The 13,304-nt window shown below is 40.2% G+C and overlaps 1 protein-coding gene across 2 annotated transcripts in view; it reads right to left on the bottom strand.

Moving 5' to 3' along the window:
• Positions 1-13,304, bottom strand: part of ARHGEF4 (Rho guanine nucleotide exchange factor 4) — a 218,481-nt gene that overhangs the window by 86,755 nt on the left and 118,422 nt on the right. For both annotated transcript variants that reach the window (XM_017517522.2, XM_037734572.1), the window contains exon 4: positions 5,636-5,762. In XM_017517522.2, coding sequence (XP_017373011.2) covers positions 5,636-5,762 — 127 coding nt within the window. The remainder of the gene's footprint in view (positions 1-5,635; positions 5,763-13,304) is intronic.

The following is a 13,304-nucleotide window of genomic DNA, read 5'->3' on the forward strand; positions in this document are numbered from 1 at the left end:
AAGAAAAAAAAAAGATGAAGATATAGTGACAATGTCTCATCAAACAGAATATTAGTGAACACATTCAAATTTTTTTAAAAAGGGAATTTTTGAGTTGAAAATACAATAACTGAAATAAAAAGTTCACTGGAAGGGCTCCACAGCAGTTTGAACAGATGGAAGAAATAATTAGCACACTTGAAGCTAGATCAATAGAAATTACACAAGCCAAAGAACAGAGGGAAAACCATGAAATAAATGAACAGAGCCTCAGAGATGTGTAGGACATCATTAAATGTACCAACATATGTATAATGGGAATATCAGAAAGAGAGAGAGAAAGGAGAGGAGGAAAATATTCAAAGAAATAATGGCCAGAAACTTTCCAAGTTTATTGAAAAACAATAACCTACACACCCAGGAAACTCAGTTATTTTCAAGTAAAATAATTCCAGAGGTCCACAAACAGACACATCATAGTAAAAATGTTGAAAGTAAAAGACAAGGGGGAATATCCTAAAAGCTGCAAGAGAACAGCAGCAAACAACATATAACTTATCAAGCCTTCTTCAATATGATTAACAGTTAACTTCTTAGCAGAAACTATAGAAGCCAGAAGACAGTGGGATAGTGTGTTAAATGTGCTAAAAGGATTTTTTTTAAGGAAACCTTGGCAACTAAGAACTCTTTATGCAGAAAGCTAACCGTTCAAAAATGAAGACTAAATAAGGATTTTCCCAGATAAACAAAACTGAGAGAATTTGTTGCTAGTAGACCTAACTTATAAGAAATACTAAAGGGAGTTATTTAGACTGAAAGCAAGTGACCCCATATGATGATGTAAATCCACATGAATACAAAAAGGGTACTAGAAAAGGTAATTAGGTAATTATAAAAAACACTATATATTCTTATCTTTTCCTAAGTAACAAGCAATTGTATAAAATAATATGTGTATACTGTATTATTGGGCATATAACATAGAAATGTAATATATGTAATAACAGCATAAAGGAAATAGATGAGAAAAAGCTGTAATAGGCTAAGAAAATGGTGACAGATAGTAATTATTTTACTAAGGCGCTGATGGGTTTATAACATCAATAGGTACAATATGCATAACAATCATACCACAAAAAAGGGGGGAGGGAATACAGCTATAAAGCAGTAATAGTTCTATATATTACTGGAATTAAGTTAATATAAATCTGAAGTCGATGCTGGTAAGTTATCTATATACTAAACCCTATCTATATATTAAACCCTAGCTACCATTAAAAACAAACCTCAAAAAATTTAGTGAAAGAATCATTCATAAAACTAAAATACTACATTAGAAAGTATTCACCTAGTGAAAAAGAAAACAGTAAAGAAGGAATAGAGCAATAAAAAGATAAGACAGAGAAAACAAGAAGTAACTGTAAACATAAATCCAAATATATCAATAATAACAGTACCTGTGAATGGATTAAATAACCCAATCAAAAGGCAGAGAGTGTCAGATTGGATAAAAAACATTATCCAACTATATGCATACCTTGTTTTTTGTGCTTCACAGATAGTGTGCTTTTTACATATTGTAGGTTTGTGGTAACACTGCGTTGAATAAGTTGATCGGTGCCATTTTTCCAACAGCATGTGCTCACTTTGCATCTCTGTCACATTTGGTAAATTTCTCAATATTTCAAACTTTTTCATTGTTATTATATCTGTTATGGTAATCTGTAATCAGTGATCTTCGATATATCTTCTAATAGTTTTAGGGATCAACTGTGCCCATAGAAGAGGGCAGATTTAATCAACAAATGATGTGTGTTCTGACTGCTCCACCGACCATCCATTCCTCTGTCTCTCCCCCTCTCCTTAGGCTTCCCCATTCCAAGATACACAATATGGAAATTAGGCCAATTAATAACCCAGTAATGGCCTTTAAGTTTTCAAGTGAAAGGAAGAGTCACATTTCTCTAACTTTAAATCAAAAGCTAGAAACAATTCAGTTTAGTAAGGAAGGCATGCCCAAACCCAAGATGGCCCAGAAGCTAGGCCTCCAAGCCAAACAGTCAATTCTGAATGTGAAGGAGAAGTTCTTGTAGGAAATTAAAAGTGCTACTCCAGCTAGCACATGAATGATAAGAAAGTGAAATAGCCTTGTGATAGGAAGAGAGTTTTAGTAGTCTAGATAGAAGATCATATCAGCTACAATGCTCTTTTAAGAAAAGGCTCTAACTCTTTTCAATTCTATGAAGACTGAGAGAAATGAGGAAGCTGTAAAAGAAAAATCTGAACCTAGCAGAGGTTGGTTAAGAGAGCATCCTTTACTAGTACTGGAAACTGAAGAAAGGTGTCAGCCACAAGATACAATGAAGTGGCTTGAAGAAAGAGGTGACCTACAGCTTGTGAAATAACCATACCACCATGTATTCCTGGTAAAACACTGCCCACTCTTCCAAAGCCACAGGCATGAACTCTGGAGACACCAGGGACTCACAGAGTTGCACCTGGCCCTGCTGGCTCCACTGAGAGTGGGCCGGGTGTGGTGGGGTTTATCTTGGGCACCGACTTGCCAGCAAGAGGTGGCCTGCTCCCACATCAGGCTGATTCTTGGCCACCCCTCCGAACATGGAGAAGAAATTCTAGTGAAGGGTAGGGGCTTCCTGCCAGGACTGCTGATGGCTCTGGCCAAGCCTTTAGGCACTGACTCATGGCATTCATCACAAGAAAGCCTTGCTGTCCTCATCCTACTTTGGCTGCGTTTGAAGGATCTGAACGGGAACCCATAACAATCTCTGGAAGAATGCCACTTCCAGTGCTACTTGATAACACAGTACTTCTGGGGGAGGTCTGCTGTCTGCATGGATGAGCAAATAAAGACATTTCACCTGTTAATAAAAAACCTCAAAAGAGGCCAGGCGCAGTGGCTCATGCCTGTAATTCCAGCACTTTGGGAGGCTGAGGTAGGTGATCACCTGAGGTCAGGAGTTTGAGACCAGTGTGGCCAACATGGCGAAATCCCGTCTCTACTAAAAATACAAAAATTAGCCAGGCATGGTAGCGGGTGCCTGTAATCCCAGCTACTTGGGAGACTGAGGCAGGAGAATTGCTTGAAGCCAGGAGGCGGAGGTTGCAGTGAGCTGAGATCGATCATTCTACTACACTCCAGCCTGGGCTAGAGTCTCAAAAAAAAAAAACCCTCAAAAGAAGAGCAGATGAATTTGGAAATGAACTGAAATTTGGAAATAGTGAGAAAACTTTACAAAAATCCTGATTTTCAGTTTTTTTTTTTTAAAGGCCAAAATGTTTTAATAAACAAAGAAAAATTATATAAGCATCAGGGTTTATATAAGCATCGGAGGTTTTTTGTGTTTTTTTTTTTGCTTGTTTGTTTGTTTGTTTTTTCCCATTTATTTATTTTATTGCATTTTAGGTTTTGGGATTTTCAGTTCTTAATGACTTCAAAAGGAAATTGGAAAGATTGTTGCAGATTAAAAACATGATCACCAAATCACAAACCGCCAGTGAAGACAGTGAACACAGGTGAGAAAAAACAAAACAAAACAAAACAAGAAAACTAAGCAGAAGATGAAACTGAGGAATTTTCCCAGAACTGAGCAGAAAATTGATCAAAAATTGAGAATGATGAGAGGTTCCAGGGATAGAAACTAGAAATGCAAACTGTATAAAGTAGAAATCCTAAGAAGTCAGGAACAGATCAGTTGGAGTGGAAGTAGTAATTAAGGAAAGAAAAGAGAGTTTTCCTAAACTAATCTCAGAGATCCAGGCTAGTCCCTCCCCTTATTCTTACGAGATAGGAAAACAGGAGCTATTACTCCTTTTTTGAAGGAAAAGGAATCTGATCACTTTCTTGCAGAATTTCTGAGAAAAAAGAAAGAAAAAAGGAACCTGACATATGGGGAAATAGAGGGATGTGTCCGGTTTCTCACCCAAGGACGAACTGTGGCCAGAGCCCTGACCTCTGACTTCCAGAGCGGTGCCCTGGGTGTGCACACATGCTCAATGACACTGGTATCATTGAGGTTTTAAAATTTCTTCTGCAATGAACTCATTTGCCAGTTAATTCAAGTGACACACTGAAATAATAAGAAAATACAATTACGAAGCTCTGAATTTTAAGGAGGTACTGAATTGAAGGGCCAAAATCAGCTTGGAGGGTTCTCTCTGGAAAAGGATTCCTCTCCCCGGTTACTGTCCTTTCCACAAGACTCTAAATAACTCTATGACTTAATGAAGGGCTCATGCAAGAAATTGGGAAAGTTTGTTCAACAGTTGTCAAGCACCTTTTCGTAACTTTGCTTGTGAGTTTAAGATCACAGTTGTATTTGGGAAAGAATAAAAGTCCACTTCACAATGCAGCCTAAATATGTCCATCTGCTGATGGACAACCACATGTCCACCAGCTAATCTGAGCAGCCAGCTCCCGCAGGACCAGCCGCATCAGAGCTGATTCTTTAGCATATGCCTTATATATCAAACTCCAGCATTTGGGGCTGACCACCATGCGTCATCATCCTCTGCCTCACCACACTGGCTTTCTATGAGTCTTCAGCACCAACAGACCCTGACTACCAGCAGCCTCCACTGCCGGCCCACTCCTCCCAAACATGGACAAAGCATGTGCTTGACAGGTGTGGCTATTTTGTTTTTCTAACTCTCTTAGGGAATTGCCCTTGTTTATTTTTCTTCAACACCAGATTTGGCCCCTTCCTCTAATAGCCATGAGCTTTTAGACTATAGGTCACCACCTAACACAATCTGTACCTGCTCAAGACCTGAGACCCCACATCTGTCCTTCTACCGGAAGACAGATGTTACAGATAAAGAGACCCCATCCTGGCTCTCACCTGTGGCCCAATTCCCTTCTAACATGGAAAGCCAGGCCTTTTATGACAAATATGTGATGTGATGCTGTTTGCTATAGTTTGGAGAAAGGGACTCACAGAGGCTGCCATAAAACTCAAGGAAGGGGCCATTTTTCCTTACATGGGAAAAGACCCAAGTGCCATCAGCTGATCAGAGGCAGCTCCTTACATGATTCTGTCTCCTTGAAGTTAATATAACCTACTACGAGACAAAGGGACAGTCAGTAGTTCTGCTCAAAATTAACTACTAATGAAGCCAAGCTGGGGGACTCAATGGAATCTGCCCCAAGCTAGGAATTCCATTTTGTTTTGTTTTGTTTTTTGAGACAGCATCTCACTCTGTCACTCAGACTGGAGCGCACCATCTTGGCTCACTACAACCTCGGCCTCCCAGGTTCAAGCAATTCTCCTGCCTCATCTTCCCGAGTAGCTGAGATTACAGGCATTCATCACCATACTGAGCTAGTTTTTGTATTTTTAGTAGAGACAGGGTTTCACCATATTGCCCAGGCTAGTCTTGAGCTCCTCAAGTGATCCGCCTGCCTCAGCCTCCTAAAGTGCTGGGATTACAGGCATGGGCCACTGCTCACGGCCAAGAATTCCCTTTCTTTGCGTGGGAGGCACTCCTCCCTAACTGAAGGGAAGGGGACAATTGTTTATCTCTCTCACCTTCAAGCTACTTCTGCCAGGCGAGTGGATACCCCTGCCAACAGCACTTGCTTCTTGTCCTTCATACAGGATCCAGAGTACATAGCAAAAGAGGGAGGTGTGTAACTCACCAGTGTCAGGTGTGTGCTCTGGCCAGCCCACATGGTTCAGTCCTGTTGGAGCACTCTGCGAGAGTGGACGGCTTCTTCTAGGGAGATTAAAAGACTCTGGAGAGGTAATGATCGTCTTTCTCCAGCACTGGAACAGGAAGAAAGAGGCAGAGGGCAAATGAAGAGAATAAACGACAGGCTGTCATTGCCATCCTGCAGTCTTTCTAATTGCCAAGGACCTTTCCTTGTGAACAGAGCACACAGCCAAAATGTGCACAGCTCCAAGAGGTGCCTTTCACATCAAAACTCACGAGAAAAGCTTCACCTGGAGTCTGTAGTGGACAACCTATCTGGCCACATGGATAGGCTGTCATTCCATGGGTGAAGTCAGGACTGTGGAGGTCTTCAGACTCCCAATTCCCCCACAGCTGGTCAGCCACACAGCTTGACATTTCCCCAAAAGCAACAGTGTTAGTTTTAGCTAAGGCATATTCTTTTTGGAATGCTTCATTAAAATGCAATTCACGAAATCCCTGACATTTCCTAATTATGAAACATACACTGCCCTTCAGATAGTAAGGACCACTGTTGGCTATGGCTTTGGGAAGGCCACATTATCCAGACATAAACCTGGCCCCTCTTGCTTTTTTTTTTTTTTTACTTCTATCCTATGAGGTTATTGTATTAACTTAAAAATTGTGGTATACATTCAAATAAATGCTTGTTCTCTTTTTGCTTTTGTATTCCTCATGCTACTAAGCAAACAGTGCTTAGAAAATTCTTTTAGTGATTTCCAAAACCATCAATATGTAAACAGTGATAAAGATGGAGTGGCACACTTCATCCATTTGAGTGCAGTGGAAAACCTTGGGCAGAGTGTGTAGATCAGCTGTCTGAGGACTCTGGAGGGAAACAGCAGCAGGGGGACTGGGGAGGGAAACCAGAATTCGAAGTAAAACTGATTCTGCAGTGAGTTTCTTGTCTTGTTGTTCCTGTGATGTGCCCTGGTCTGAACTCAATACCAGCTTGAGACTGGGCAGGGACATAAAGGACTCCAAAAGAAGCCCGCTCAGATCTGAAGAGAAGGAAAAGAGTCCTTAAGGGTATGAGGGAATGAAAGACTTGTATTTGAGTGATGATTTCTCCCACCCTATTCCCCTAGGCAGTCTCATTATAGTAATGGCAGTGGTGGTCATGCAGACACCTAAAATTCTGAGAGACAGGAATCCTCTCTGACCAGAGGAACTGTGGTCCTAAGGGCATAGGAGAGAATCCCTGTTTCTTTTTTTTCTATCTCTGTCTTCCTGCCTCTTGGTTTAACAGGCAGAAACAGTTGCAGGAAGTGTATGGCAGAGTGGGAAAATGAAAGCCCCAGCTTTCATTAAGAAAACTGGGAATGGAGGACTCCTAGACACCAGGAAGTGCCTGGGAAAATGCCAAGAGGAGGGGTCTCAAGCAGATGCTCCCATAATGTTGTGTATGACCTCCTGGATTTACCCCTAAGCTGTATGAGTGGATCTGACCCTGAATAGTTCTTTGAGAACTGAACCAAGGGGTAGAATATTTTATAGGTCCCACAGGGGCCACTGGGTGATCCACATTATCTAAATGGCACTGAAAACATCTAAAATCTGAACTGACATAAGAAAGCCCCTGAAGGGTCAGTAAGAACTTGCAGCCTAAACTTAACTGGGTCAACTGCTTAAGAAATTTAATAATCATTATTTTCCATAGGAACTAAACAAGGCCCAGAGTCTCGTAACATAATATTTAAGATGCCCAGGATACAATCCAGAATTACCGGACACACAAAGAACTATGAAATCTCAATAACTTGTAAGGAAAAAGATAGTCAACAATGGCAACACCAAGACGACATAGTTGTTGGAATTATCACAAAAAGACTTTAAAGCAGCTCTTATATCACCATGCTCTAAGAAATAATGGTGAACATTTTTGACATAAATGAAAAATAATAGCAGATAAATAGAAAAAAAGAATCAAATGGAGATGTTAGTACCGAAAGATATAATAACTAAAATAAAAATCCAGTGGCAAAATGCAGTTATAAAATGAGATGAAAGAGGAAAGAATCAGTAAGTATGTAAATAGCTCAACAGAAATTATCTAATTGAAGAACAGAGAGAAAAGGTTGGAGAAAAGATCCCAACAGAACTTCAGGGACCTGTATGACAACAACAGTGGTCTAACACTCTGTCATCAGAGTTCTAGAAGGAGAAGAGACTGGGGTGCAAAACAATAGACCATTGTTAAGTTAATGATTCAAAACATTAACTTAACAAATACAAGAGCTCAGCAAACTGCAAGCTGAAAAACCCGAGGAAATCAATGCCCAGAGGCATCATAAACTGCCAAAAACTAGAGACAGTGAAAACATCTTAAAGCAGCCAGAAACCACAGCAGATCATACATAGGGGAACATTCATTCAAATGACTGCAGATTTTTCATGAAGGCCAGAAAGAAGTGGAATATTTGTAAAGTGCTAAATCACTGTCAACCCAAAAATCTATATCCAGCAAAATTGTACTTAAGGAATGAAGGTAAAATAAGAACATTATCATATGGAGAAAAACTCAGAGAAGTCATAGCCAGTAGACCTGTTCTAAGGAAATGTTGAAGGAAGATCTTCATACAAAAGGAAAATGATATTCAAACTTCAGAAATGAAGGAAGAGCAACAGAAATAATAAATAGCTAGGTAAATATAACACACTATTTTTCTCCTCTTAAGTTTTAAAAAATGTTTGACAGTTAAACATGATATTATAATATCTAATGATGTTTTCAATGTATGCAGAGATAATACACATGACAACAACATAAAGGAGGAGGTTAAATGCACCTATGTCTACATTCCACTTGAAGTGGGAAAATACTAATTCTAACTAGACGGAAATGTTAAGGATGTGTAGTAATTCCTAGAGTTACTAAAAAAACAAACTATACAAAGAAATATAGTTAAAAGCTCAATAGCAAAGTTAAAATGGAAAAATAAAAAATACCTAAATAATCCAAAAGGAAACAGAGCAATGAAAATCAGAGAACAAACGATAACATGGCTCAACTAGTATATAATCTCTATTTTCTATAAAATTATCAGAAATTATCTCTAGGCCTCCAAACCTTTTACAATCAAATAATCTTAGGATTGGAATTCTCTTAACATCTACTTTAATCCTGGTTAAAGGGAAACTGAACCCTGCACATGTATTCATACAGACTACATTACATTTGATTGTTTAAAAAATAGCCATTTAAGCTTGTGACTACAGCTGACTCTCGAACAACATGGGTTTGAACTGCATGGTTCTATTTATATATGAATTTTCTTCCACCTCTGCCACTTCTGAGACAACAAGACCCACTAATCCTCTCCTTCCTCCTCCTTAGCCTATGGAATGTGAAGATGATAAGGATGAAGACCTTTATCCACTTCCACTGAATAAACAGTAAGTATATTTTCTCTTCCCTCTGACTTTCTTAACATTTTCTTTTTCTCTAGCTTACTTTATTCTAACAACACTATATATACTACTTATAATATCTTACAACATACAAAATAAGTGTTAGGCTGGTTATGTTATCAGCAAGGCTTCTGGTTAACAGTAGGCTATTAATAGTTAAGTTTTTCAGGAGACAAAAAATTATACATGGAGCTGAGCATGGTAGCTCATGCCTGCAATCCTGTAATCCCAGTACTCTGGGATTCCGAGGTGGGCAGATCACTTGAGCTCAGGAGTTTGAGACCAGCCTGGTGAACACAGTGAAACCCTGTTTCTACTAAAAATACAAAAATCAGCCAGGCATGGTGGCATGCAATCCCAGCTACTAGGGAGGCTGAGGCAGGAGAATTGCTTGAACCCAGGAGGTGGAGGTTGCAGTGAGCCGAGATCATACCACTGCATTCCAGCCTGGGCAACAGAGCAAGACTCTGTCTCAATATGCATATATTGGATATATACATGGATATATATATTGGATACATACATGGATTTTCGGCTGTGTGGGTGGTTGGTACCCCTAACCCCTGGGTGGTAAAGGGCTAACTGAATATCCTTTTGACAAAACGTTTTCTCAAGTTAACTCTCCTATGGGTTACTTAAACATTCTCTAAGTCTTCCATTCATGTTCTACACCAAATTTATCATGTCATTTTCCTGTTAAAAACCCTCAAAGACTGCCTGCTGCTTACAGAATAAAGTCAAGATCTATTGGCATGGGGCCCAGAGTTCTTCAAATATTGTTTTCTGACTACTGTAACAACTCTTGCCATCCATCCCTCTACCACCAGGTACCTGCTCACTACTTCCCTGACACTCCATGCATTTTCACACTACCATGCCTTGATGTTGCTATCCCCTCTGCTTGAACTACTCTTCCATGCTGAAACTTTATCCATTCTTAGGAAAGTGTCTCCATTTATGCAAATTGTTTCTTTATGTTCCATCTACACAAAATTACCCACCTCCTCCTCTCTGTTAACAGTATTTTGTTGATATCACTGTAGCAACTGTATTGTTGTATAATTACTGTACAGCTTTTAGTACTTGGAAGTGGGATACACTATAACAAATACCTACAAATTTGGAAGTGACTTTGGAATTGGGCAGTAGGAAGAGGCTGGACGAAGAGAAATAAAAAGAATACAGGCTAGAAAGGAAGAAATAAAACTCCCCATCTTCAGATGATATGGTTGCTTACATAGATAATTTCAAGTGATCTATAAAAACAACTAACTTTGAACTAACAAATGGATTCAGCAGAGCCACAAGATACAATATTAACACATAAAAATCAATCACATTTCCATATACTAAAAATCAACTTATGGAATATGAAATTTAAAACACAATATTTGTAATAGTTCCTAGGAAAATTAAATACAAAAGTATACATTTAAAAAATGCATAGTATCTATATGCAGAAAATTACAAAATTCAGACAAAAGAAGTTTAAGCCTAAATAAATGAAAAGATACACTTGTATTCTTGTGTTGGGAGACAAAACATAATAAATATGACAGTTTCCATCCATTAATTTATAGGTTTGCTGCAGTCTCATCAGATTCTCAGCAAAGCATTTGTAGACAAGACAGACTTACTAATATTTACTATTGGAAGGAACTAGCCATTCAACAGGTAAAACAATGTTGAAAAAAAGTGGAAAGACTCCATCTAATCAACATGAAGGCTCAGTACACGGCTATGAAGATCAAGCCAGTGTGGCAGTGGTGGAGGCATAGACATAGAGATCAAGAGTACCAAGCAGAGAGCCTAGAAACAGGCTTAAGTATATCCAGCTGATTTCTGGCACAGGTGCAAAACAAATTCAATGAGGAATGATACTCTTCTCAACAAGTGGAAGTGGTCCAACAGTATCCACAGGCAAAAAAAAAAAAAAAAAAGAAAAAAGAAAAAAGAAACCACCTAAATCCCACAACTTATGCAGCCATAAGAAAACATGAGATCATTTCCTTTGCAGCAACATGGTTGGAACTGGAGGCCACTATTCTAGGGAAACTGACACAGAACAGACAACCAAATGCCACATGTTCTAACTTATACATGGGAGCTAAACATTAAGTACATATGGACACAAAGAAGACAACAACAAATTCTGGGGCCTACTTGAGGGTGGAGGGCACGAGGAGGATGAGGACTGAAAAACTACCCATCAGATACTACACTTATTACCTGGGTGACAAAATAATCTGTACACCAAACCCTTGCAACATGCAATTTACCTATGTAATGAACCTGCACATGTACTCCTGAACCTAAAATAAAAGTCAAAAACTATAACTGCAAATTAATCATAAACTTAAATGTGAAAAGTACAATGATAAAACTTTAGAAAAAATAGAAGAAAATCTTTGAGACTTAGGGGTCACGGAAGAGTTTTTAGACATGACACCAAAAGCATATCCATAAATGGAAAAAATTGATTAACTAGACTTCAAGAACATTAAAAAACTTTTGTTCTGTGAAGACCCTGGTAAGAAGATGAAAAAACAAGCTATAGACTGGGTGATAATGTTTGTAAACCACATATTCAACGAAGGACTAATATCTGGAATATGAATATATATAATACACAGACACATATACACTCTGACTCTCAAAGATCAACATTACAAAAATGCCTTGTGGGGATTTTCTGGCAAGATGGCAGAATAGGAACATCTTTGGTGCACAGCTCCTGGTGATAGCAACACAAAAGGCGAATGATCTCCACATTTCCAACTGAGGTACCTGGTTCATCTCACTGAAACTGGTTAGTTAGTGGGTACAGCCCAAGGAGGGCGAGCTGAAGCAGGGTGGGGCGTTGCCTCACCTGGGAAGTGCAAGAGGCTAAAGAACTCTCTCTCCTAGCCAAGGGAAGCCATTTGGGACTTTTCCCAGCACCCTGGCACGCTGGCTTAGATACTGCACTTATCCTGTTGGTCTTCACAAGCTGCAGACCAGGAGATTCCCTCCGGTGCCAACAATACCAGTGCCCTGGGTTTCCAGCACAAAACTGGGCAGCCATCTGGGAAGACACCAAGCTACCTGCTTTTTTTTCTTTTTTATACCCCAGAGGCACCTGGAATGTAAGGGAACAGAATCACTCATTCCCCTGAAAAAGGGGGCTGAAGCCAGGGAGCCAAGTGATCTGGCTTGGTGTGTCCCACTCCCACAAAGGCCAGCAAGCTAAGATCCACTGGTTTGAAATTCTCGCAGCCAGCACAGCAGTCTGAGCTTGATCTGGGATGTACATATTTGGTGCGGGAAGGGAATTCACCATTGTTGAGGCTTGGGTAGTTGGTTTTAACTTCGCCTGCATAAATAAAGTCACCAGGAAGTTTACACAGCAACTGTGCAGAGCCCATCATGGCTCAGCAAGGCCTCTGCAGGCCTCTGTGTCACTAGACTCCCTCTTCACTGGGCAGGGCATCTCTGAAAAAAGGGAGCAGCTCATCAGGGACTTCTAAATAAAGCCCCCACCCTCCTGGGACAGAGCACCTGGGAAAAGGGGTGGTTGTGGGTACAGCTTCAGCATACTTCAACATCCCTGCCCGGCAGCTCTGAATGGAGCAGCAGATCTCCCAGCACAGCACTCAAGCTCTGATAAGAGACAGACTGCCTCCTCAAGTGGCTCCCTGACACCCATGTATCCTGACTGGTAGACATCTCCCAGAAGGGGCTGACAGACACCTCATACAGGAGAGCTCTGGCTGGCATCTGGTGGGTACCCTTCTGGGACAAAGCTATCAGAGGAAGGAACAGGCAGCAATCTTTGCTATTCTGCAGCCCCCACTGGTGATTCCCAGGCAAGCAGGGTCTGGAGTGGACCTCCAGCAAACTCCAGCAAACCTGCAGCAGAGAGCCTGACTGTTAGAAGGAGAACTAACAGAAAGAAATAGTTTCAACATCAACAGAAAGGACGTCCACTCAGAGACTAAGGTCATCAACTTCAAAGACCAAAGGTAAATAAATCCATGAAGATAGGAAGAAACCAGTGCAAAAAGGCTGAAAACTCCAAAAACCAGAATGCTGCTTCTACTCCAAGGGATCACAACTCCTCACCAGCAACGGAGCAAAACTGGATGGAGAATGAGTTTGATAAATTGACGGAAGCAGGCTTCAGAAGGTGGGTAAAAACAAACTTCTCTGAGCTAAAGGAGCATGTT

Source organism: Cebus imitator, unplaced genomic scaffold, assembly GCF_001604975.1.
Source record: "Cebus imitator isolate Cc_AM_T3 unplaced genomic scaffold, Cebus_imitator-1.0 Scaffold635, whole genome shotgun sequence".
NCBI lineage: Eukaryota > Metazoa > Chordata > Mammalia > Primates > Cebidae > Cebus > Cebus imitator.